This window comes from Rhea pennata, chromosome 2, assembly GCF_028389875.1.
Source record: "Rhea pennata isolate bPtePen1 chromosome 2, bPtePen1.pri, whole genome shotgun sequence".
Taxonomy (NCBI): Eukaryota; Metazoa; Chordata; class Aves; order Rheiformes; family Rheidae; genus Rhea; species Rhea pennata.
In genome coordinates this window covers 37,000,653-37,026,539 of record NC_084664.1, presented here as the reverse complement: position 1 = coordinate 37,026,539, position 25,887 = coordinate 37,000,653, and the positions used below count along the sequence as shown (strand labels likewise).

The following is a 25,887-nucleotide window of genomic DNA, read 5'->3' as shown; positions in this document are numbered from 1 at the left end:
TTAAAAATGCCATCTGAAATAGAAACACTCTTTGTTTAATATGACTTAGTATCTTGATTAAAACGCGACACTTTAAAGACAGAGCTATGCAAGTCATGGCTTGAGGGATCTGAACCACCACTAGTTACAGTACTGTCTTATAGTAAGACCTGAAATGAAAGCAAAAGGCTGATAATCTCAACATATGTCAAATACTTCCTACTGCGTCCGCAGAGGGCACTCAGCCTTCTGACCAGTTGCCATACCTAGGGCCACAGGGTCACTACCTGTGACTTACATAATTACCCAAAGACATCCATTTCACAGCCCCAAAAAGTTGGCCCTTTCTGACTGAAATAATTATGCTTCAGGCATTGTTCACCAAAAAAATACAAAGACTCAAAACTCATTATTTCTCTGGTATTATGATCACAGAGTAGTAACGGGGTAATATGAATTACTCTACATCAAAAGAACAACCTATATTTAATATATTATGAATTGGGAGATAATGTATCAGAAGTTCAGAAATATCATACCACTTCAAAAGAGTCACAGCCTATCAGTATAAAGGAAGAATATAAAACTATTTTATTGACCACTGTTCACCAGTATTTACAATAAAGTAAACAATATACAGTCTGATAACATTCAAATTACTACAAAGTTAGTTTTCACCTGGTCTTCTTGGAACCAAGTGATCCCAAATACTAAAAAGAATAACTCTACAGGTTTAAAGGGCTAGGTTTGGGCAAAGAAGATACATGCACATCAATAGTATAGAAGACTACAAAACATCTGTGAGGTTGTTTAGACATTCATTATGATTCAGTAATAACTATGGAGGTTTATGAATGTTTTATAAAAGCTTTTACCTAATATGGAGGAAGTAGTAGTATCAAATGCTCTCTTGTGATAATTGAAACAAGTTGCAGAAAGCTTTTATTTACTTGCTGTTGATGCAAAACACACTACTTCAAAAAATATCAAATTTGATTCCTGTTAGAATGTATGCTTCTCACATTGCTAATAAATCAAATTTTGGGTTTTAATATTCATATATATATAAAAAAAGCAATGCAAACAATTATTGTGCTTCATCTTCTGGGCATGAATGCCAAGTTAGTCGCTCTTCATAAAAAGCGATTACGATCTGAGGACACTTCACGTTAGCTTCTTTGGCCAGCACCAGATCTGCCTCATCAGAGTCTTTCCTGATGTAGAAGAGAGCAGGATTTAAGGGAATAAAGAAAGAAAGAAAGAAAGAAAGAAAAAAGCATAGTCATTAATTCAGTAACTGATTGTTATACTGGGGTGCTTTATTTTAACAGCTGATGGGTTTCATGAAGTCTAAGTATTGGTATAAATTTAGCAGCTCTTCATAGGCTGTAAATTCTGAAAAGGATGTCAGTTAGAAATCAGTTTTCAGTATACCTTTCACTACAGCTATCAAGGATTCCATGCTAAAAGAAAGGTTTCATACTTGTGTCTTCCTTCCCTCCCTACATTTCTTTTTCTGTTTGAGAGAAAAATGATATTCGAATTAATTTAGATAGTTACAAATGCAGTATGTAGTGAAATAATTTTATCTTTTAAAGCACCATTAAAACTTTGAAGTGAGACTTTTAAAATCTATAGCATCAGACTTAAGAGGTGATATTTACATTCATATTATATTTACTGTTTATGCAAGTAACTTGCTGTATTTCATACTACTATTCCTGATGCTATCTTCAGGTAACAAAAAATTTCTGATCTGATATGCTTCAGACTCCATTTTAAAGCTTAAGGTCAATTTTGTAAATCAGCTTTGTGACTATACACCGTGTAAGTATGTCTATTGCCTCCAATCAATGATGAAAAGACTAATCAATTGCTAAACTGAACAAAATATAGATGTTCCCTTCTGTGTATTTTCCTTGGTGTGCACTCTTCCAGTTACCATAACAGAAATTTCAAATATTCACAATCTATATTTTGCAGCTTTCTAAGTTTAACAAAATATAGAGATTTTGAAAACACAGAAGGGAGACAAACTTCCAAAGAACTAATCTCAGCAGTCCAGACATGTGACATGATAAACCAATTCTTTGAAGACTACTCAATTTGACTCCATTCAGAGCCAAAGGCAGTGGAAAGCTATCATTCTTCTTTAACCCTACCCTAAGAAACCTGACCTCCTAGAAAATGTTAATTCAGTCTCTCTTGTATTTTGGACATTAAAGAAAAGGAAAAAACAAAACAAAACAAAACTTAATCTTATCCTACATGTTCACTAGGTAGAGACAAGAAATCATCTGTAAATACCACAGCAAAAGCAGCTAATCTCCTCCCACCATCCCAACAATGCAAACTCCCTATCACTTTCCCTTCTAACAGGCCCATAATAATAAACCTCTCCTCCATATTGTCTGTTCTTCATCATCACATCAGCTTCCTCCACTGGTTCCTTCCAATTCCCTATCCATCTGGCTGCGCGCAAAACAGCCAGCACTATAGATGGTTAAAAGCTTAGCTATCTAGGTAGCTTCTGCTTATTGAAGCATGTAAAGCTGGAGTTCTACCTGCCATTCCCTAGCAAGAACACTAGTGAGAGCCCACCTTTTTCACACAAATGCCATTTTTCCATATCTTATCAGAATTTACTTTTCAAATTTCTGCTTCTGTAAAATTTATCCTACTTTCACATGCTTCTGTATTAAAATTTAATAGGATCTAAAATTGTTTTGGTTTTGGAAAAAAGGAGTAAGTACCGAGTGACTATATAAGCTTTGCTTTTCTAAGAACACAAGGTTAATAAGCAGACCAAGAGCTTCTCTTGCCTTACTCCTGAAATGATCTCATTAGTCTAAGTGCAACTGCCTGTCCTCCCTTAATGAGGACCAGAACTGTCAATAAAAAAAAACTTACCATTTCATGAGGAACATAAGCTCTCCACTGCTATCTGTGGCCCCAATTATCCGCTCAGGATCAAGACCCCTGGCAAACCCTCTTGGTTTATCAACCTGTTAAGTAAGTTAAAAGATCGTATCTAGTTTAGCATACAGTTCTGCTTTGGTGTTAGATATATGCACTCACACACACACACATATGTATCAGAACAAAATGTAATATAGCCCAACATAATTATAAAAGATAAAATAATTAGATATGCCTTTTCCAGCAAATTACCAATTTATTTTTTTCATGACTGAGCTTCAGACCAAGTCACATAGGTGCACATTAATAATGAAGATTTTACACCCATGTTCCCAGAATTTATTTCCGAAAACTCAATAGAAGAACAAGTGGTCTCAAATCCCTAGAGCAGATAAACAAGCATAGCTATTAAAAGCATCAAAAGGGGCAAAGCAAAAATGTGCTCCTGAAAGTAGGATAAACATCTTTTTCACCAAAAGGGAAGTTTTGAGTTGGCTTAAACTGATTCTTAAACTGCACCCATAGGTAGCACCTCAGCTGTTCTTGACTCACTGAGATCCGTTTTAAGAAATATAGTGACTATTTCCTGAATTATTTCCTCTAGTCCTGCAATATCCTTTTTGAGACAGTAACTACCTCTGTACCAGATGAAGCCACACAACTGACTTTACAGAGAGACTCAAGTATTATATATTCCTTCTGATGCTTTCCATCATTTTTGACAGTAACCACACATTGAACAGCTTTAGTAAACCATTGACACTGCCAACCTGCTCCTTTTCATATCACTACAGTCTGAAAGTTTACAGAGGAAAATGTAAACTACTGAACACATAATGTGCATTATTTTGCACTTATCAGCACTGACTTTAATTTATCATGTTGTTTATTCATTTATATTGTAGAAGTAACCGACAATTTAAGAAGAGGTATTTTTTAACTCACCCTTTCTACTCCCTTTCTACCTCCATCTCCTGTCTCTAGTCTAGTATTCACATTTTGCTGCCTTGTCTTTCACCTTACATCAGACATGTACTAAATACAAAACCCAGTACAGAACTTTAGCTTGTTCCATTCATGAATCTTTTGCTCTAATACAAACTGACTACTTAATACTGTTCACTAATTTATTAACTCTTAGTCAGCCTTACTTTCAATCTTTCAGAAAGTATCATGGAACAGTAAAAAAAACCTTATGTAAAATAAGAACAATCAACCATCTTTATCCACCATTTTGGCAGTTTTCTTAACCTCCATGAATTTTTCAAACCACAGTTCTAGGTGTTGCATTGTTCTTAGTTTTAAACTCACACTTGGTCTAATTCTCAGAAGAACAGTAGAAATTTTGGGAGGAGGAAGATAGAAAGGTAGTGGACACAGGGAAAACAAGTATTTAGCAAATGAACATATACTTACAGAATCACGTTTTTTCTTTGATTTACTATCGTCAGATTCGCTATCTGACAAAGATTTTCTTTTGGCACCATCTGTTTTTTCTTTACCAGCCTTCTGAGAGTTCAGAAAAGCTTCGATTAGCTCTGGACAATCTAAGTTTTCTTCAGGTTCCCATGTGTTGTCAGCACTGAAACAAACAGACATTTAAGTAAAACTAAGAAAAGAAGAAAAATATAAATATAGCCACATGGCTTATCTTAGGCAAAACATCTTTCCCCATTACGTAAGACAGGGTAAGTTCTTAAACTAGAACTTCTTAAACTGCTTATCTTACCATCTTTATTAACCTTTTATTCATCAAATGCAATACACGAAGAGATGAGCTCTGCTAGTGCTGGGTAACAATTTTTTTAAACTGGAGATACAAATTAAGCAGCCCCATTAACTCCTAAGATGTCGGTGGGAGTTGAAATAAACAACATTCACCCTACCAAAACCTACTTGTCCACTTAAATTGATTCCCTTCCTGGTTAAAAACAGATTAACCATACAAACAAACTATATGAAAAGAGCACTATTTAAGACTAAACACTCAAGGAGAACACAATATACACAACACCAACTTCAAACAGCATAAGAATACTAAGCTTCTATATACCAGAAATGCTCTCAGAGGTTGTCTCCAAGTACTGAGCTCAACTACAGCATATCTAGAGTCACTGCCCTTCCTCAGCTGACTACAGAGAACAAAGGTATAATGTCCAGAGCTGGTCACCACAAATGTTCCATTATGTGTGCATTTTGCTAATTAAAAATTTAAGAGGTCCATGAACTGTTCTCTATGCTAATTAAGCACTTCCTCAGCAGTCCACATGCACAAATACTATCATAACACTACTACACAAGCAGAAGGATGCCCACAGATTATTTTCAGTTATTGAAACATACTTTTACAAGTACTAAATTAAACATACTGCTGTTTATACAATTATCACTACAAGGATTTCAGGTGCTAGAATGCAGAAAACTGCAATGCAATCTTTGAGAGGTATGCAATAATATAACTGCATACTTAAATAGTTACATTCTAACACTAGGTTATATAAACATTTAATGCATCACCTTCTTTAAATTGATAAAGTAGAGTCTGCCAGAAATTGGTGAGGGAAGGAGAAGGCACAACTATGAGCCTTCACTGACACATAACTTAAGGCCATCATAAGGTTTTCTTGAATACAGTGTCTTGGGAAAGAGATGGGAAGATCCCTCTTGGGTCATGTCTAAGGAAAGCAACCATGCCACAAAATCCCTTACAAAAATGTATCTAATTTGAAAGCAGTTCAGAAAAGCACATAGTAATTTAATCTGCCTCAAACTCACCTTTCCAGAGCTGTCTACAGTTTAAAATTCCTGCAAACTTTCTTACTCAGAACTAACATCTATTCCACTGTTCATAATAATATAATAATATGTATTATAAACTATTATTATATATAATATAGTAATATAATAACCTATATTATGACAACTGCGAGTCTAGCTTGCTTTGACACAAGCTAAATCATGGAACAGTGGCAACAGAACTATCACCAAGGTCTTACTAAACGTCCTTCACAAAATATTCCAGGACTAACACTAAAGCTATGCATCTTCTCCTACTTTATTTTCATACTTGACTGCCCCACTTGAATATACATTTTGGATTTCCTTCTCTTGCACTCTTTAGAATACATCTCCATCATACAACCCTCCCCTCCACATGGTTATTTACATAATTTTACACATTATAGTAGAAATATTTAGCATTCTATCAGAGAAAATAATGGATAATAGCTTACTCTGTAAATCCTTTCCACTTCAAGTAGTATTCCACCTTTCCATTCACAACACGTCTGTCCAGGACTTTCTCTACAACAAATTCTTCAGGCTCAGCCTCTTCAACTTTTTTACCTTTGCCATTCTGTTTCTTTCCCATTTTGTGCTACAAAAGAATTTCAGAATGACATTATTCAGTCTTTTTGCTTTATCTAGTTACTTCACTGGCCAAATCCAACTTTGCTCAGTAAGCAGTAAAGAATCATGTATTTATTCCCACTACAGCCAGAAGCTCAGACTCCTTTTAGGTTAGCACATGAGATCAGGTAACCTGAGCCAGACATGTTAAAAGTTCTTTTTGTCAGTTGCTTAACGAGACACCCAACACTTAATACCAGTTTTTAAAAAGGTGAAGTATTTTTGTCCATACAGTCAATGCCTCCAATCCCCTTATAAATTCAATGCTCAGAGTGCTACATGCTCAAAATTTACAAAGCTTCTAAAAGTTAATCTATGCCTGTGAAAAGGCAGAGCGCAAGGAACAGCATAAGGCGGAAGTAAAGAAAAGTGATAAGGGAACTGTAAGAATGCATAAAATAGAAAGGGATGCTACTCAAAAGAAGGTGGTTACTACTTTTTCCTTCCCAAAAAGGAGAATCTCATAGCAGCAATGTTTATGGTGTATTACTATAATAGGCAAAATACTCAACAATAACTGATAACTGTTGTCAATAAGATGCATGCTAAGTAGCATTCCATTACTGCAGTCCCCTCTCATTCTGAACCACGCACCAATGTAACTCACATTGAAACAGATGTCACAAAGGTGCAAAAATTCAAGACAGCTACACTTAAGGTACATCACTTAACATGTAAATGAAGATTTGCTAACTTAAAAAAATACTTCAGAAGTGGTTTAAGTTTACATTTGATACTTTGAATAATATTCTTTAAGTTCTTAAAATAAATATTACATCCACATCATCCTCAAGGCATTCCCAGTTTAATAAGGCACAATTAAATGTAATAGAAGGACACATTTCCAAATTTCCCAAAAGGTTGAAACAAGTCTATTATGTTGTCATATCACATTTCTGGAGCACTAAAAGACCAGCAGCAGATTGGTTGCCATTTTGGACTGCTCCTTCTAGGGAAATCGTTAAAATGGCAGCCATAAACTAATGGGAGCAGTATTAAACTCTTAAAATGTACAGTCCTGCAGCACCCTAAATTGAAGCAGACAGAACTCCTTCCTTACTAATGCATTTCCTATAGAACAGAAATAAATAAATAAAAATCACAGATCACCTCAATTTGCTTTATGGTGTTTTTCTAGTCCTACCTACAATTAATGTGCGTTAGTTTGCAAATGCAGTGGAGCCATTTTAAAATTGTCAAGTTCATAGACTTTGCAGAATTTTTTCTTGCTGTAGTGAATTAAAAAAAATTAAAAATCTGTCAGACAAACTCAACAGTCATCTCTTTCTAAAATAGAGATAAGAAGTTGATTCTCTCTTTCCAAAGCTCATTCTTTGTGCCCTTTCACTTTCTTAATTAACTTTTCCTCTCCTTCCCAAATATAGCTTTACAACGGTTAGCAACTCATAAGTGGAAGGTGCAGAGTAAGACAAGGAAAAGTTTCACATTTCCCTTTCAAACAGCAAGTGTCTTTATATGATTACATCTTGTGTGGCGTTTGTTTTGATTTGGGAGTATGGAAGACCAATTATTTAAAGCAGAGAATGCATTTCCAATTAGATTTTAACTGCCTGCATATTCCAGGTGTATTCTGAGCACAGTATTCAAGTCTCAAGAGTGTCAACTTAATGACACTGGCTTTTTTTGCCTCCAAAGGAAAAAGAACATAATATTAAAGCAAAATAAAAACATAAAGATGTCCAACTATTCTATAAAGGCAACTTCTTTCAAAAAAAAGGAAGTGTGAAAGATGAGGAATGGGTAGAGATGAGGAAAACAAAAAAAGAAGAGGAAAAAAAGAATGACACAGACTCGGTATACCATAGTAATAACATTATAATTCTTGGTGATGAGGCAAGCAGGCCGCAAGTGCAAAGCTTCCTATGAATATTTTCCTTTGGACTAAAATTCCTGCTTTCTTTCAGAGTAAGATGAATTGTTTTCAGAAACTGTTTCCAGCTTCACTCATTTTTGTTATTTAAGATAAGTGCTTTGGACTTCTAGATGAAAACAACAGGTTTTTTTGCTTTCTAAGGTTAAGTATCTTCCATAAAATAAAATGATTTTTTTGAGGGCAGTAAGAAATAACAAATTCAAAAATATGTTGTTTTTAAAAATATATTAAAGACTTAATTAGGTCTCTTGTGCATCAGCACTGCTTTTCTAAGTCTTCTTAAGCCTCTCTAAACTGTTAAAATAACATTTGATTCCACAGCCTGCAGAAGTACTGAGTATTTGTTAAAAACTTGTACGTTATGAGATCATACAAGGTTGATGTAAATCTCATCCATTTGGATGTTATACCTGATAAGTTAAAGGGTATAAAGTTCACTAGACCACTAAAATATCCTTCTTTAGAGTTCCATGTTTTAAGGCATAGCTTGGACATTTGAACATTCCAAGTTCATCTGTGGCTCATTTCTCTTTCTATATTCAGAAGTAACATGAAACAGAGAGATGTTCTTCAGTAGATAATCACTTTTTTTTTTTTTTGGAAGAGTAAGATTATTACACTGATGTAACATTGTGGTAAAGGGTTTTAACACACAAGAAGCAGGAAAATCAGAATCACAGTTCCAGAGCTACACTACCCCTTAATACATTTAGGTTTTGCATGCAAATACATAACGAAGCAGAATTAGTTATGGTTCCCATGGGAACCATAACTGGTTTTCCTGACCTGTGCAGCAAAATTCTCAACAACATGAAAAGATTAAAAATACTGCATTCACGGGTTCTTTCCTTTCCCTGCAGCCCCCCTTTACAGCCTGGGTAACACCTTCTATCCTCAAATTAGGGAGAAGTGGGCAACCAGTTACTAAAAGAAAGTTCAGATATTCATCTTGGTAAAAGCTGTAAAATACTCTGTTATGGTAAAATGTAAAGTAAGTACTCCATAGCACTTATAAGCCAGGAGTTAATACAAATGTTTAATATATCTTAATCTGGGTCAATTACCAATAACTTTAGTATACTTAAGAACAGGTCTTTTGTTCTCTGAATTCTTCTGCTCGCCAAATTTTAAACTAAGTACGTATTTTTGCTTACTTCCCTGCCTTGACCTCAGAGGCATCTCACACCATACTTCTCCAGATCTATATCTACAAATAGGTGTATTATTGTTAGTTAAATGGTAATTAAAACAACTTCTGCAGCAACCAACTGCCCTTAAAAGTCCTTAATTTAACGTCAAGCAAAGCTTTACAGGGACTTGAAATCCAGGAATGCATCATTAAAATGGTCCAGAAGGGGTTGACGTCTGATAATCTCTGCTCCTATGAAATTCAAAGAAACTGTTACTTGTTAAAAAATCATTTCAAAAGGCATCTTAACTATGCCACATCATTTCCCAATAATGTTATTTTTCATGAGTAAGAATATTGCCTTTTCTCACAGTCTTCCCTGAACAGACTGCGTAAAATTAAATGAATACATGATTCTGACTTTACCTCTTTCACACATATGATGACCTACACAGTGTGCTGAAGGAGGCTAAAAAAAATCCTTAGTGTTTTATACACATAAAATGCACATTAAACGGTGCAGAGTCCTTGATTTTTTTTCCCCAAAAGTCTCAGTAGAAATGACAGATTTATTAAAGCCAAAGATAATGTCCTTTCTAGTAGCCTTACTTTCTGGATCTGAAATTTTGGTCAGAATAATGCTGGGGAGGGGAGATGTGGATGTATCTTTTAAATGGAGATGCCAAGTTATAAGTTTGAAGAAAAATGTTGATTAAATCCTTATATACTTTAGGTGTGCATGAACTTACCAATGTAGTTTTATTGGAGGCCATTTTTATTGCAGACTTGCAGAGCTTTTACTAGAAAAATGCATGACAATTAAAAGGAAGTTTACATTACTCAAATAAAGGCATCCCAATACAAGCATGGTCCTTGTTCCAACCCCCATGTAGTCACTGCACATAACATTTCCAATATGGATTAAATCCAGAACAAAAAGTAGGTTACTACTTTGTCCAACGTAACCCAGTAACGCACCATTATGCTAGCCAGGATACATGATACTGACAAAGTGGTACACAGGGTTGAAAAAATGGTTTTCCCAAGGCCTTCTAAGGCTCAGAGATGTTTGTAGGGAAAAGGGGGAGGACCATTAGGGATGCATATTTCCTTAAACCCAGTAGAGTAAGAGTTGAGATTCTAGCAGTTAATCAAGATATACCTAGCTGTATTAACTGCAAATCTGATGGGGAGCAGCTACATATCTGTAGTATAGTAAGGAATCACCCATTAATCTTACATAGTCTTACACAGCAGTGAACGTTTATAGACAGCAAAATATTATCTTAATGCAACTATAACGTTGCCTTCTGATTCTCATATTTGCAAGAGTTAAGGTTCCTACAGCAATACTAACTCAACTGAGCTGTACATACTACATATTTAACCTAAGCAAACGATGCTGAACACAATCCATCCCCTTTTCCATGTTGTTTCTCACACTGGCCACCTCTGTAGGCATGTATTATGCCTGCCTGGCTGCAAACTGTAGAACTGTTACAATTCCACGTTTGCCTGGGCAAGGCAAGAGAAGTCCTTCTCCAAGGCCAGAAAGCCTCCTCGGCTCAACGATCCCGCCCAATTCGCCTATAACGCGCCGGGGCGGGGGGGGGGGAGCAGCCCCACGGGCGGCGGGGCAGGTGAGGTGGGTGGGCCGGGAGTAGGGCCCCGGCGCGGAGGGCTCGCCTCGTCGGCGTTTGAAAGGGAAGAGAAAGGGGGGAAAGAAAGCGCCCCCCAGCCCGCCCCCCGCAAACAAAACGCAGCGGCCCCCGGGGGGGGGGGGGGCAGCGCCTCGGGCCTGCGGCGGGCGCACGTGAGGCCGCCGGGCCCGAGCTAACGGCACCGGGGCGGCCGGCAGCGCGGCCCGCGGGAGGCGGCGAGGGCAGCGGCAGCCGCCGCCCGGCGCGGCGCGCCCCCGCCGCGGGGCCGAGGCCCCTCGCAGCCCGCCCCCAGCGCCGCCACGTTTCCCGCGGGCCCCGCACACCGCCGCCCGGAGCCTGACGGCGGCCGCGGCCGCCCCCTCGGCGCTGGCGGGCGCGCTTTGTCTGGAGCCGAGCGCCGCCGCCGCCTCCCCGCGGCCGCCGCGGGCCTGCCCGGATCTGCCGGGGCGAGTCCCCCCGCCGCCGCGCGCTCCTTCCGTTACCCGCCGCCGCCGAGGAAGCGGCAGCGCCTTGCTGGGGGGAGGGGGCGAGGCGGGCTGCCCTTCCCCCCCCCCCTCCGTCCGCGGGGGCCCTGAGGCGGGCGCCGTGGTGCAGGGCGCTCCGCGGGGCGCCCCCTGCCCCGGCGGGCGGCGGTTATCGGAGCGAGAGAAAGAGGGGGGGAGAGAAGGATACAGACTTCAATGGTGCTCGGCCGCTCGCGTCGCCCGTCTCCTCCTCGCTCTCGCCCTGCGCGCACTGAGCGGCGGCGGCAACAGCGACATCTGAGGGGGGCTGAGGCGGGGGAGGGGAGGAGGGGAGGGGAGGGAGGGAGGAGGGGAGGGAGCGGCTGGGCGGCGGCGCGGCGCAGGGCGGGAGGCGGCGGCTGGGCGAGCTCTGCGCGCTGGCGACTGACGGGGCAGAGCGCACGACGCCGCCTACGCGCGAGCTGCAACCTCCTCCCGTCGTCGCCGCCAGTACAGGAGGGGGGCCAAGACGTCTCTCCAACGGGGGGCGAGTGCAGGACCGCGTCAAGCGTCCAAAAGAAGGAAGATGCCTCGCGGCGACAGAGAAAGCGACTGGGTGAGTTGGGGGTGGCGGGAGGGGGAACAGGCCCGGCAGACCGGTAGCCGCCGCCGCCATGATGATCATCGCCATGAGGGCGCGCTGGGTCGGGGCGGCCGCCGCCCGCCACAGGGCTGGCGAGGCCGCCAGTCGGCGCGGGGGGGCGGCTGGGGCGATCCCCAGGTGCGGGGAAGGCGGGCAGGGAGCGTTGAAACGGCGCTGAAGTTCGTTTTTGCCCGTTGCTGAGGCGGGCCCGGGCCGCTTGGAGCGCGGCCATTTCCCGCGTTGCGGCAAGACGGCCTAGTCCTTAGCGAGCGCCAGGGAGGGGGGAGGGGAGGGATGAAAGCGGAGTTGGAAAGCGGTTGGGGTCTTGAAAGTCATTTTTTTTAGCGGGGAAACGAGTCAAAGTCAGCTTAGGGTGCTTCCCTCCGGGAGAAGAGCCGCGGGTGAATGCCTGCTCGCCCTCCCGGGGAGGGGGGGGGGAGAGAAGAGGGGGCGGGAAGAAAGGAGCAGCCCTAGCGCCATTTCCCTGGTGCGCGGGGCGGCAGCACTCACCCTTTGTGGCGGGGGGTGCGGGGCCGTTGAAGAGAGGGGAAAAAAAAAGAGGAGGGAAGGAAAGAAGGAAGGAGGAAAAAAAAAGTCTAAAGCGGGTGGCTTGCCGATGGCTTTCTGTCCGTGGCGCGGGTTAGAGCGGAGCAGGCTGCGGCGAAGTCCGCCTCCCTTCGCTGGCTCTCGGGCCGCGGCGGTGTCTCGGTGCTGGCGCCAAAATCTGGGCAGTTAGCACTTCCTCCCACCCGGGTGAAGGGGCCACCCCGCCGGCAACAGGGGCGGGCGGCGGGGCCGCGCGCAGGCACCGCGCTCCGCTCCCGCCCGTGCCCTGCCGCTACCACAGGTGGCCGGGGGAAAGGGGCGAGCGCGAAGTGGGAGAACAAGGCCCCCGCCTAATTATAACCCCCTTGCTTTGAAATTGGGTCTTCGGGGCGGTTCGGCAATTTCCGGAAAAAAAAAAAATGCGGTGCCAATTCTGATCGGGGCCATTTCGGCTCCGCTCGGGCACGTATTAGAAGTCTCTTCCGTTGGCGGAAATTGCCGAACGCAGTGGGCTGCCGGTGGCTGCTGCGTCGGTTTCTCCGGAAATTGCCGAGCGGAATCGGATCGCCATTCTAGTCTGTATCGGCAAATTCCGGAAATAGCCGAAGGGAGACGAATGGGCTTGCATTCCTATTTCGGCTTTTTCCGGCGACTGTCGAAGTGGATAAGCCTGACGACGACGGCTCCTTCGGCTCATTCCGGAGACAGCCATTACTAACGGAGTTGATGACTTTTTATTACGTGATTAAAACACATAGGGGCATTATACAGAACTGCTGCCCCTTTGGAGATATTTAAGCTCCAGATCCAAGCTTTTTGACTAAAACCTCGGAAGCGAGTCTGGGCTGGAGAAGGAGGGCGCTAACACTACGCGGAGCTGAAATTTCAAATTACGTAACACTTAAGGCAGCCATTACTGAGCAGTTGTGCGGTATTCTCAAGCAGGGATACGTAAACCATGAAGAATATGGTACGTGAAAAGGGAAAATACATATTCTGCTTTTAGGAGGGTGGTGCGTTTGGTTATGCAGACGGGGCGCTTTTTCAGGATCTGGGGGTTAGGAGCGGAGCCGTCTTTAGGCAGTGCAGGTCTGGGTGCAGGTGCCGACCGCCGTTGGAGGCGGCACGGGCAGCGGCTAGGTGCCTTTCCACAGAGGAAGCGTTAGCAGAGAGGAAGGTTCTGGAAGCGGCGGTTGGGGCTGGTGCGCAGCCGAGAGAGGAGGCGGAAGCTGCGGTAGCCGTACACGCGGGTACGAATTCTTAGGTTTCCTGACATACCCTTTAGCGAGCTGCCGTTAAGGTGGCGCTCCGGGGAAGGGGACACACACACACACACACACACACACACAAGATTATCGAGGTCAGTTAATGCGTGATCCGCGATTCTTTGCCCTGCGAGACGCTGACCTGCCGGGGTGGCGCTGCTGATAATGGCGGTAACGAGGGGGAGGGGTAAAATGGCGGTGCTGAGGCTCGGTCGTGCGTGAGGCTCTCGGGATCGGACTAGGACGGGAAAGGGGGTAGGAGGGAGGGCGGGCGTTAGGGGCTGAGGGGCAGGCTGCTGTGCTTGTCTGATCTTTCTGGAAACAGAAAGCATCGCTTGCAAGCTGTTCTGGTGACGTGTGCGTAGGTGGACGCTGGAAGCAGTTTGCAGCGGCTGATTTCTGTTTATCGGACAGCCCTCGTGTTAAATAACTTCTTTTTCGTCTGGGGTCGGTTCTTCGCGAAGTTCTTCACTTCCTGCCGCATCGCTTTCCCTGGAGGCGGCAGTTGCTGCTGGGCGCCATTTTCCTCATCTAGCTGCGGGGGCCGCTGTTTTCCTGGTATCCGCCACATGGCGGAGCCGGCATGGCAACCGCTTCCTGATACTATCAGGCTGCGGAGGAAGGGGAAGAACGTAGACTGATGGATCGAAAGCCATGTAGTATGTGCTAGGGGCTAATGGGGCGCGACTGCATAGCGAGTGGTTGGCAGTGTAGGAAGGAAGAAGTGTCCTTCTAATTTGGGGCCGGTAAACCTTATGAAGTGTAATCACTCGGCAGTTTCCATGTTAGCAGACAGTGCCAGCTCACGGATGCTGCTCACCTGTTTTGATTAATTATTTTTGTTACTTGGATCCTTAACTCTGCAGCAGTCAGTCTGGAGTATTTGTGCACATATTATGACATGAAACACGTTTCCTTGGTCTGATAAATTTTCCAGTGTAGGCTTTGTGTTTTCCAGTCCTTTGTGAAGTGTTGTTTTTAGCCTGTGAAGGAAGGCTTAAAATAAGCCTTAAGGAAGATTTATAGATTTCGTAAAGATTTTTCTCTTACAGTTTGTTTGCTACTGCAGTAGAATGTACTCTGGAAACCTTGAAAGATTTTTTTTTCTTCCTGTCTTCCATATGGGTTTTCTACCAAATGGAATCTTTCATGCCAGTCCTTCTCAGAATCTTGAAGGATAGTAGCTTATATGTCTTACAGCTTAAATGTAAAGTCTGTTAAAGATCATCAGAGCTCTCTGGATCTTAGTGGTACGTTAATTTTGGGCAGAAATTTGAGCTTCTTAAAATTGGACTAACTTTTAATGTAGGTAGGTTACATTCAAAAGCTCTGCCTATGTTAGTGGAACAACATGTTTACGATGTTTTCGCACAATGGTTTTTAATTCGAGAAGAGATTGCTTTTTTATTATTATTGTCATGTCCTAGCATGTATGTGATGCCTAGATGTTGCTTTGGGTAGAGCATATACTGTAAGACTACTACACAGAAAATGAAAGATAGGAGAATTCTTAAGAACTCGAATATTTTATTTCTATGGTTTTTAAATAACGTATAATACATGTTTGTCCTTTAATACAAACTTAGTTGTTGCAGCATTTTTTGCTACAGCTTGAGTTTAATTTACATTTCTATTACTATTTCCCTAGGTAAACATAAAACCTACGTGAAAGATCAATATGCCTACTAAATTTTCTGTGATTCTTGTATTTCTAACTTAGTTGCATTATTAGACATGTGGTGATTATACAGGGAAAAGTGTGTTCTGTGAAACTAGCAAGTAGTCTCTAATTTTCTAGCAGCAGAGCTGAAGTAATATGAAGAGAGATTTTTTTTTTTGCCAGTATCATTACTTAAAATGATTTTTCTTGGCTACCTTACTTTTGTTTTACGTGATAGTATGACTTGCCATATGTGACTTCGTAATCCAGGTCAGGTATGCGTTACCCCTTATTTAAGAGATCATACGAAATAAAACATAATATGGTTTTACCCCCTTTAAACTATTTTGCGTGAAATTTTGCCCATTTGCACAATGAGAAGGTAGCTTCCTTTGTATTTATTAGAAAAAAGACTTTTTCAAATTTCATTATTTTTTCAGTTTTCTAATTTCTTGTGTTTATCTGATTGTGCAGTGCATAATCAATTTTATTGTGTTTGTTAGTTAGAGATAATGGTGACATATTTGGGATGTAAGGGAAAAAAAATACACGTGTTTCTGATTTTAAAATGACATTATAATGCTGAAGCAATCCCTGTATTTGAGCTCTGTTTGTCAGCAGACCTAACAGGACAGTTGTCTCTTGAGCAAGATTCTGAAGTTTTTTCAACTTTGTGAAGCGAGACTGCTATTTCTGTTCATTTTTTAAACATTACTCTCTGACATAGAAAACAGTGAAGTGCCTAATCTAGTGAGGCTATCCCTTATAGAAAATGACATTTTTGATGCCTTACTATATTTTCAGTTAGGTTTTGGGTTTTTTGTTTTGTTTTGTTTTTTCCAATTGATGGAGGTTGGAAGGTTGTTTATTTCAGCTTTGGTATATACTGTATGTAAAACAGTAGATGTAAAATCTACTTTATTCCAGTTCCAAAGATGCACAATCCCGGATTTAGATGAATTTTGTGAATGCTCTAGCTTCACACGGTTTAATGAATTAATGAGGGGAAAATTAATCAATGATGGGTTTTAAAACGTCTAAGGCTATCTCTTTGTTTTTTAATGCCTTGGGTAAATAGCATGATTGTATTCATGTACAGCAACTTGAGCCAGAATGGTTTTTAAAAATATATGCTATCTAGAATAGAATTGGACAGTATGAATGAGCTTGTGTTATCTGTAATGAGAACATTTTGTTAGTTTGCAGTATTGTTTTTCCTGACACAGCCTTAAAAAGTTTCTGATAAAGACTTCTGGGAGGACTCCTCTCTTGGGAGTATTTAAGTGTAGTTGCCCCTTCTTAATATTTGGAGGGAGAAATGAGAAAAGCACATTGTTAAAATCTGTATCATAGAATGGCAAAAGTTGCTTAATTCCTTGAATAGAAGTCAGACATTGTAGAAGAGCCAGTCTCATTTTGAAAAATTTCTCTCTTAAAATTTTTGATTCCTAAGAAAATTTTAATTAGTGTCTAATTGTGCAGTGGGGGAAATACTGTAAATTGTATTAATGTAAACTTTTTTTCTGTGACAGAGGGAAAAGGAGCAGTTCCGCAAACTGTTCATTGGTGGCTTAAGCTTTGAAACAACAGAAGAAAGCTTGAGAAACTACTATGAACAATGGGGAAAGCTTACAGATTGCGTGGTAAGTTGGGCACTCTGATCCATAATGATGGTATAAAATGTTTAGAGATGATGAAAATAGGCTTTTGTTTTCTGAACAGTTTTATGAAAGCATGGAATGTTAAGTTTTCTTCAGTTTACAGTTAGCTGTGTGTTTTTTTGTTTGTTTGTTTTTTGTTTGTTTCTTTACATTACCTTGTTCATCAAGGCTACAGGCAGATTTTTCCTTTCAATCTCTGCTGATAGAGTTAGAAATTACTCACAGTGTTTCTTATAAAATGCTCTAGATTATTTACCTGCCTGTTTCAGCAGGTTAAAATCAACTTTGATGTCACTGCCTTAAAGTGCATGAGGGAGTGCTATTCCATCTGCTGTATGCAGTTGGTAATCTTTAGTCAAAAGGTGGTAAGCAGCCTCACTGAAGCTGGACAAGGATGTTTTTCTACAACCTGTGATGCCTTGCATCTCTGTTACATCTTCTGCGAAAATTCTTCAGTGAATTCGTTTTGGGAGCAGTTAAAAAATGCCTTTATTTAAGGGTTATGAAATCCAGTGATCATATAACCCTTTAAATGAAGGGTTAAATAAAGGCAGTGACCTTTAGAGAGGTTGAAAGAAATTTTGTATTTGATTTTGAGAAAACAAACATAAATTTACATTACTTCCATAGACTATTTGTTACTAGCATTTCTGAGTTACTGGTACTGTCATGGAGGACAGAGGTTGTTTGAATTTCTATGGTGCCAAGCAATGCTTCTTCATATATGGTAATATTCATATATGAAAATACTTCGAAATCAAGCAAAACGCAAACAAAGTTTTACATATTTTCTTCAAGTATTGTTAGTATTAAGCTCAAAGCTTTACATGTAGAAGTAGTTTAAACACATTTATTGTTTCTAGGTAATGAGGGATCCTGCAAGCAAAAGATCAAGGGGGTTTGGTTTTGTAACATTCTCCTCCATGGCTGAAGTTGATGCAGCTATGGCTGCAAGGCCTCACACGATTGATGGAAGGGTGGTTGAGCCTAAACGAGCTGTGGCTAGAGAGGTAGGTACAGCATTGAAACAGTTGTGAAGAAACTTTTATGCTTTGAGAAAAGAATGTCAGTTTTGGTCAGGTGTTTTTACTTTGTTCTTTTTTGAAATTTTCTGGGTTTAAATTCTCATGTTAAGGCTGTAGTTTGGACATTCTTTCCCACACTTTTAGCCTGTTAATCAACAACTGTGTAAACCTCTATTTGTTTATTACAATGAATTTTTAGTTACTCTGGTTGTGAATCTCTGTGAGGGATGCAGCTGGAGTGTGGAAGTAGAATCATTACTGTTAATAGACCTCAAATTAATAAGCTGCTGCTAATTCTTCTGATGCTATTCAAGGTCTTTTGGGGTAGTTCTAAAATGTATATGACTACAGAGACTAAAAATAGAGGATGTAGTATGGAACCTCTTTTTTTCCCGTGATGTACAGAGTCAGCATAGGACTTTTCAGGTATTGGTTCCAGGCAAATTTGATTTTAAACTCCAGAATACAATTATATGGATGCACAGGAAAGAGTGAACTTTGCAGCTAGGTTACTGTGGGGCAGATATTCCAGGAGCAAGTTTTTCCAGTTCAACTGGAATGCAATGAGCTCTCTCATAGTATAGGGAAAGTGGCAGTAGTAACCCTTCTGTATAAACCTTATTATCCAGAACATCTTAACTTTCTTCACGTTCTCTGAAGAATGGAAAATTGATTTGTATTTGGAAAAAAAAAGCAGCATATGCACATGCTGTTTTTACTTACAGAGCTATTACAAAACTTTAGGGATAAGTGATTCTTGCCTAGTGCAGCAGTTTGGATAGCATACTCAAAACAAGCTTAAAAACCCCAGGAATGTGAGTAGTTAAGTATTCATATTTTGAATAGAGATTAAAGTATGTGGCTGTGGATTCACTATAGTTGGAGTTTTGCTGATGATTTAAGCGGAATGTGAGCTTCGCTGCTGTTGGGGAAATGAACAGAGGAAGGTGACACCTTCATGGATTAAGTATTATGGATTAATACAAAAAGTCATGCTACTTCAAGGTACTAAATAGTTGAGGTTTTTTCAAGCAGTTGATGCTACATTTTTGTCTAAATCTGTTGAAGGAGCTTTTGTTCCTTTTAAGCATTTCATAACATTTTAAGTATTTTTTTTTTCCAGTGTATTTAAAACTTTACATGAGGGGGAGGAGGAACAGCATTCCTGCTTCCTGTTCTGACTTCTCCCTTCCCTGAAGAGAAGTTTCAGGGACATCCATCATAAGCCAGTTACCTCAGTGTCTCAAAATCTTTGATTATCAGTATTATATTTATGAAATCGTAGGAAAATACTGATTTATGAAGTTGTTTATCTTTGTGGTTATTTGAGAATTTTTTTTGACAGGAATCTGGAAAACCTGGTGCTCATGTTACTGTGAAAAAACTATTTGTTGGTGGTATTAAAGAGGATACTGAAGAGCACCACCTTCGTGACTACTTTGAGGAATATGGGAAAATTGACACTATCGAAATTATTACTGACAGACAGTCTGGTAAAAAGAGAGGGTTTGGCTTTGTTACATTTGATGACCATGATCCTGTGGATAAAATCGTATGTAAGTAAGCCTCATTCTACTCTTCTATGCTACAATATTCATGTTCATAATCATGGTAATCGTGTAAAGCTAAATTCGAACTAACGTAATAGGAGTACTCTCGTGCATGAGTATTTGCAACATCGGTCTTAGCAAATTGTGTGGGAATATGCGATGGTGCTGTTTTTAAATGAGTACTAGCTTTGCTCCAGTGCTCTTCTTTTTTCATTATTATTATTAAGTAGTATTAAATGTATGGGGATTAATTACTGTATTGTATTTTGAAGCTTGCTATTCTTGTTTGTTGCCAGATAAGTACTTAAATGTTCATACTTTCACTCTCTATGGTTACAGTGCAGAAGTATCACACTATCAATGGCCATAATGCAGAAGTAAGGAAAGCTCTCTCTAGACAGGAAATGCAAGAAGTTCAGAATTCTAGGAGTGGGAGAGGAGGTATGTACAAAATTGGTTAATGCCTTGTGGTTTCTTAGTGTTAACTTTACATCAACTCGCTGCTTAAAATTTTAAACTGTTGTAGGGAACTTTGGTTTTGGTGATGCGCGTGGAGGTGGTGGCAACTTTGGTCCTGGACCTGGCAGCAATTTCAGAGGGGGAGCCGGTAAGACAGGCATGTTTGTAGCTTTTTTTTTTTCCTTACTTGTACTAGTCTTTTGTGTAACTTTACAAGCTATTGCTCTTTAAATTAAATACAGCTGTGGCAGTTGGAGGATTTTTAAGAAAAAGTAATTAGCAAGCCTCTTGCGTAGTATACAAATTCATGAGCAGGGTATTTAGTAAACTGATTTTCTTCTTAAGGTTTTTATTAAAAGCCAGTAAAGTAATTAAACTTAATAAAGTAATTGAACTTTACTAAGGAATTCAGTGATTTCTCTTTGTACTTAAGTGTAATATTCACGTGACCCTCAAAATGGGGAGGGATTGTTGACTGCTTACATCACATGTAAGCTAACAACCAAAATTAGGAATGTCAGTTCAGACTTCCTGTGTCAAAAATAAAAACTCAGTACTTCATGAATGTAAGGAAATAAAAGATGTAGAGTAATGGTTATGTGAGTTACTTCAGCTATGTTTTTTTTCTAAATTTGAGTGGGTGTGTACTTAAATCAGTAATCTCTTGATTCAGTTAAGGTGGTAGGGATTGGAAAAAAATCCTTTAGTTAGTTTGCTGCTGGTGAATTGAAAACTCTTTTTTTCCCTCTTCTAACAGATGGATATGGAAGCGGCCGTGGATTTGGTGATGGGTATAATGGATATGGTGGAGGACCTGGAGGTTAGTTTATTTTTGTGGGATTCTTTTTTCTTCTTTTTTTTTTTTTCACTTACTTACCACTTTCAGATGATGTATTTAACTGATAAAGCCTTTTTGTTGGATATAGGAAAAATACGCAGATGTTGACTCATAACTTCATATGAAAACAATATATAGTTGTATCTTGGATAGCATGCCATTTTCTATAGAACAGGATTTCTTAAATTTTGGAAAAAAATAGATTTTAATTATGTCTCTTCGCTGATGTATTTAGGCAGTCTGACTAGTGGGTTTTGGTAACAGTCCATTTAGTATGGAGGTTGGGTATGTGCCTTTAAAAATACTGTAGAAATTTATGAAAGTTCTGCTCTTCTGAAAACTTCTAAACAGAAGTTTTCATCTGATTCTGTAGAATTTGATTGGTTTCCCTCTTGAAAAGTTTATTTTAAAGAATTACTTTTATAACAGGTGGCAACTTTGGAGGTAGTCCTGGTTACGGAGGAGGAAGAGGAGGATATGGCGGAGGAGGACCTGGATATGGCAACCAGGGTGGGGGCTATGGAGGTGGCTATGACAACTACGGAGGAGGTAACCTACTGGCTTGAAGTGTGCAAGTATTTCAGTTGTTAATCAATGCAAGTCATTTGAAAATGTGTTCTTGCTGAGGGGGCGTGGGGGTTACCTGAGCAGTGCTCTTATTTTTCCATATAGTATGGAAAAGCAGCTCAGTTCTTACGCTGCTGGAATACTTGCACGTTTTGTCTTTACTTAAATTTCCAATATTGAGATAACTCTTTGAGTGCTGCATGTGTTTGAGCTCATCCAGGCATTTCTCCTCTATGTATTGATAACGCAGGCAATTACGGAAGTGGAAACTACAACGATTTTGGAAACTACAACCAACAACCCTCAAATTATGGTCCAATGAAGAGTGGAAATTTTGGTGGCAGCAGGAACATGGGGGGACCATATGGTGGAGGTATTGTATATGTCTGAACTGTCTTGGAACCAAGCAGAGCGGGTGAACCTGTCCTTCGGGGAGGTGGGAGGGAAAGCTGGTAGGTAGAATTTGATGAGACAACCTCTCCTACAGCAGATAGACTCATAATGCCTTTGCTCTTTTTGTAATATGGCAGCTGGCTACAAATTTTCATTGTCCTTTAGAATGGTAAAGCTTATCTTGGGGTACTTACACATCTCTTTTTCTTTTTTTTTTCTTTTTTTTTTTTTCCTCTTTAAGTGAGATAAATGACAAAATACTAACAGTGTCCCAAAGCATTATGAAATATCTTGCAGATCTTGATCTGTAAAGATTTTAGCAAAATTTTGTGTTCTCTGCTGTTGGTTTACATTGTAGAGATTGGGATGGAAGAGAGAAATCTGGTTAATGTCCACTGAAGTTAGTGTTTTTTTTCCTCTTTCCCTCTTGTTTAGTTCCATTGTTTCGTGTTGCTTTCTCCTTTTAGTTGTGCTAATGTTTCTTAATATCATGTGTAAAGCTTGTGAATGGGAAATTGAAACCAGAAATCATTTTTTACAAGGTTTAGCTTCAAATAAACTTGCTCCTTCACAGTCAGGCTCAAGGCAGTACAGGAGTTCTTAGCTTGATACATCAAATGATTCGTGGCACTGTTGAAACTTCCGAGATTTCAGCATGTAGTTTATTGTGTCAATTCTTGGAGGTTGTAATGAAGAAGACAGCAAAATGTTAAGATCAGAGTAGTATATATTATCTCTGGAAGTAACTGGATGTTGTTTTTCATATACCAATCAAAAGCATTCTCAAATAATAATAAAAAAAAAGTTTCAGTTTGTCACTGTTCTGTAATTGCAGGAAACTATGGTCCGGGGGGCAGTGGAGGAAGTGGTGGATATGGAGGGAGGAGCCGTTATTGAGCTTCTGCAAGCCTGCCATGGGTAAGTATGTTTATAAGTCCTAAAATTGCAGTGATTCTTGAGAGTAGCTGCAGGAGTTAAAAGCTTTTTAGGATCATATTATCTTTCCTTTAAAAAATGGTTAGATGAATAATTTCATAACCTATTTTTTTACTCTTTACTTCTGTTGAAACAGGCTTCACTGTATAAATAGGAGAGGATGAGAGCCCAGAGGTAACAGAACAGCTTCAGGTTATCGAAATAACAATGTTAAGGAAACACTTATCTCAGTCATGCATAAATATGCAGTGATATGGCAGAAGACACCAGAGCAGATGCAGAGAGCCATTTTGTGAATGGATTTGGATTATTTAATAACATTACCTTACTGTGGAGGAAGGATTGTAAAAATGCCTTTGAGACAGTTTCTTAGCTTTTTAATTGTTGTTTCTTTCTAGTGGTCTTTGTAAGTGTAGAAGCATTCCTTTGATAATGTTAAATTTGTAAGTTTCAGGTGACATGTGAAACCTTTTTTAAGATTTTTCTCAAAGTTTTGAAAAGCTATTAGCCAGGATCATGGTGTAATAAGACATAACGTTTTCCTTTTAAAAATTTAAGTGCGTGTGTAGAGTTAAGAAGCTGTTGTACATTTATGATTTAATAAAATAATTCTAAAGGAAATATTGTGTAATTATAGATTTTTTTTTTAATACTGTAAAATAAGGCAAGGAGTGGGTAGTATAAGGTCCCACAAATAATATAAAGTTATTGTTGTATATGTAAAATTAAATGCTGGTCAGAAAAAAGTATGTTGTCTGTAAATGATCAGGTTTAAAATATCTAGATAACTTAAGGGATATCTCTGCAAGGAGAAACACCTTTTTAGATCTTTTAGATGCTGCTTCTTCAATGGCAAGGAAAGGAAATATCCCCAGCGAGGTACTCTTCCAGGGACACAGGTCTAGTACAAGAGAACTCTTGAAAACGTCACTAAGTTCAGCCAGTCTTAAAAAGCTGCGCTGTATTTCTGCAAAGCTTTAACTACGGTAGTTTTATAAGGATGCCAACGAAGGCTGAGGGGTGTAGAGCAAAGTAGTTCTAAGCTTCAGTTAAACTTCTTTAGGTAAGATCTTATTTACTTTTCCTTTCTTAATGTTCCAAAAACAAGAAACTAATACTATACTATATGACAGTATTATTTCAGTATAGTGATTATTGTATGTAGTTTAACATAGCAATGAATTGAGTTAACAATTACAAACTGAACAGAACTTTGTGAATCCTGTTTTCTTGTATTATTAAATTTTTTACAAACAAATTCTTATTAATTTCAGCTACTTAACATATTTTTTTCCTACTGGAATCTAGCTATGATATGAACCCTGGACAAGCATAGACTGCTGCCACTGTACACTGCTACAGTTGAACAAATGAGACCTGCAAGTGTCCATTAGTAAAGCTTTGCAAGGGTTCCATCCCTGGTGTTGGTAGTTAAAATGGTAGGTCACAAGTTAATTAAATCATACAACTTTATTTTTGCATCCTGCAACATTTTATTTTTTCTTGGGAGTCTATGCATTATGGTGGTTGCAAGGTAATGCAATGAAGGTAGTTCTGTGCTGTTGAAAATGAACGATGTTCTTGTGTCTTGTCTACAGTAATCTCTATTTTATATAACACATTTCATCCTGAAGGTTCCCAAGTAACTTTAGACCTTTTTCATATAAGGAAAAAATTGCACCACTGAATACATCTGCCTCTGTGAAGGAATGTGTCGGCTATTCTTTAACAACTGCATAAGCAGTTCTTTAGGAGGGAAAGTGAAAACTTCAAATGAAACTGCAGGTGGTATTTTTCTAAGTGTATAATGTAATTACCTAAATTGAAATTTGGCTAGAATGATGAGGTTTCCACCATTTTTTATAGTTCTTGCAGCTAATAAACCTTAGTGCCAAATTTAGTCAGCCTTACTCTCATTGCATTGAATATGTAATCCTCAAATTAATGAAAATTCACCAAGTAATGAGTTACTCAGAGTAAGGATGGCATCATACACTAGATTTGTTTTTTTTTTAATTAAAAATAACAAAACTCACCAAAAAAACACCCCAATTTCAAAGTTTGCCTTTGAAAGGCTACACACTAAAGAACATGGACTCAACTAATGAAAGTCCTGTTCTGTTTGTCGTAGACACACCAGTGAACTGCTTATACTATTTTTTTTTAAATGGCTGAAGTTCCCCTATTGGTAATTTGGTTTAGACATATGTGATAAACATCTTCAGATACACTTTTTTTTTCTTTGGCAGGAAGGTGCCATGCTGCAGGTAACTAATGAAGAAGTGGTCAACCACAGAAACGCTTCAAGAAATAAGAAATTCTGTTTCATCAGAAAATAGTTGTTTTTGCTGGCTTCATTAAAAATCTAGAGGTTAAATGAATACTGATAAAACATTTCAATTAGTACAGCTCCCTGTAATGCTGGGTTTTTTTTTTTTTTTAATGATAGTAATAATTGTCTTGTAAACCTTTCAAATAAAATTCAGATTGGGTAGGTGAAACAAATCACTAATGTTAAAATAGCAGACACTCTGTGAGTAGAAGGTATAACTACATATTTTTATAACTTTCATAGCTTTAAAATAAAGTATTTTTATACCAAAGTAGTTCTAGTGTAATGCTTAATAAACTTAGTCTGTGTCTAACATTAAAGTAATGTTCATGTGCAGCTTTTAGACACTTTCATGATACGAAACATTGAATTTTTGAGGTGGATTTAAAATCCAATTAACTCGATCAGTGTATTCATGGAGCTTGTATCTCTGATAAACACAGGCATCTGTTCTCTTTCAGGAGAAACAGTGTTACAAAATTAGAATGTTGATTTTGTTGTTGGACACAACTGCTTTAAAATAGCTTTTGGCTGTGTTTTATATCATCATTTTAAAAACAATACCTCCTTTCCTGTTAA

At 39.5% G+C, this 25,887-nt stretch overlaps 2 protein-coding genes across 9 annotated transcripts; one reads left to right on the top strand and one right to left on the bottom strand.

The window, feature by feature from the left end:
* Positions 1 to 547: 547 nt before the first annotated feature.
* On the bottom strand, positions 548 to 12,684 carry CBX3 (chromobox 3). 4 transcript variants are annotated; one of them, XM_062569246.1, is made up of 6 exons: positions 11,667 to 11,774; positions 10,079 to 10,129; positions 6,132 to 6,274; positions 4,315 to 4,480; positions 2,890 to 2,984; positions 548 to 1,193 (listed from the first exon to the last, which is right to left on the bottom strand). In XM_062569246.1, the coding sequence occupies exons 2-6, from the start codon at positions 10,100 to 10,102 to the stop codon at positions 1,067 to 1,069; spliced, it is 555 nt and encodes a 184-aa protein (XP_062425230.1). In that variant the 5' UTR covers positions 10,103 to 10,129; positions 11,667 to 11,774; the 3' UTR covers positions 548 to 1,066. The 4 variants fall into 4 exon arrangements, with proteins under 4 accessions (XP_062425230.1, XP_062425231.1, XP_062425233.1 ...); XM_062569247.1 differs by lacking the exon at positions 11,667 to 11,774 and adding an exon at positions 10,492 to 10,507; XM_062569249.1 differs by lacking the exons at positions 10,079 to 10,129; positions 11,667 to 11,774 and adding an exon at positions 12,587 to 12,684.
* HNRNPA2B1 (heterogeneous nuclear ribonucleoprotein A2/B1) lies at positions 11,849 to 25,579 on the top strand. 5 transcript variants are annotated; one of them, XR_009957585.1, is made up of 12 exons: positions 11,849 to 12,049; positions 17,080 to 17,190; positions 18,072 to 18,218; positions 19,579 to 19,789; positions 20,123 to 20,224; positions 20,310 to 20,399; positions 21,000 to 21,062; positions 21,510 to 21,629; positions 21,898 to 22,020; positions 22,876 to 22,958; positions 24,285 to 24,415; positions 25,226 to 25,579. XR_009957585.1 is itself a non-coding variant. In XM_062569242.1 (11 exons), the coding sequence occupies exons 1-10, from the start codon at positions 12,020 to 12,022 to the stop codon at positions 22,935 to 22,937; spliced, it is 1,059 nt and encodes a 352-aa protein (XP_062425226.1). In that variant the 5' UTR covers positions 11,849 to 12,019; the 3' UTR covers positions 22,938 to 22,958; positions 25,226 to 25,579. The 5 variants fall into 5 exon arrangements, 4 of the variants coding, with proteins under 4 accessions (XP_062425226.1, XP_062425225.1, XP_062425228.1 ...); XM_062569242.1 differs by lacking the exon at positions 24,285 to 24,415; XM_062569241.1 differs by lacking the exons at positions 24,285 to 24,415; positions 25,226 to 25,579 and adding an exon at positions 23,113 to 23,597 and having other exon boundaries at positions 11,850 to 12,049.
* Positions 25,580 to 25,887: the final 308 nt, after the last annotated feature.

Excerpts from the sequence above, each read along its gene's own strand:
- CBX3 (XM_062569246.1), bottom strand. The coding sequence starts at position 10,102 with ATGGCCTCCAATAAAACTACATTG. Across the intron at positions 2,985-4,314 it reads CAAAGAAAAAACGTGATTCT|GTTGATAAACCAAGAGGGTT; the intron begins GTAAGTATATGT and ends CTTACTTAACAG. Across the intron at positions 1,194-2,889 it reads CTTATGTTCCTCATGAAATG|GAAAGACTCTGATGAGGCAG; the intron begins GTAAGTTTTTTT and ends CTTCTACATCAG.
- HNRNPA2B1 (XM_062569242.1), top strand. The coding sequence starts at position 12,020 with ATGCCTCGCGGCGACAGAGAAAGCGACTGG. Across the intron at positions 20,400-20,999 it reads AGGGGGAGCCGGTAAGACAG|ATGGATATGGAAGCGGCCGT; the intron begins GCATGTTTGTAG and ends CTCTTCTAACAG. Across the intron at positions 21,063-21,509 it reads ATATGGTGGAGGACCTGGAG|GTGGCAACTTTGGAGGTAGT; the intron begins GTTAGTTTATTT and ends CTTTTATAACAG.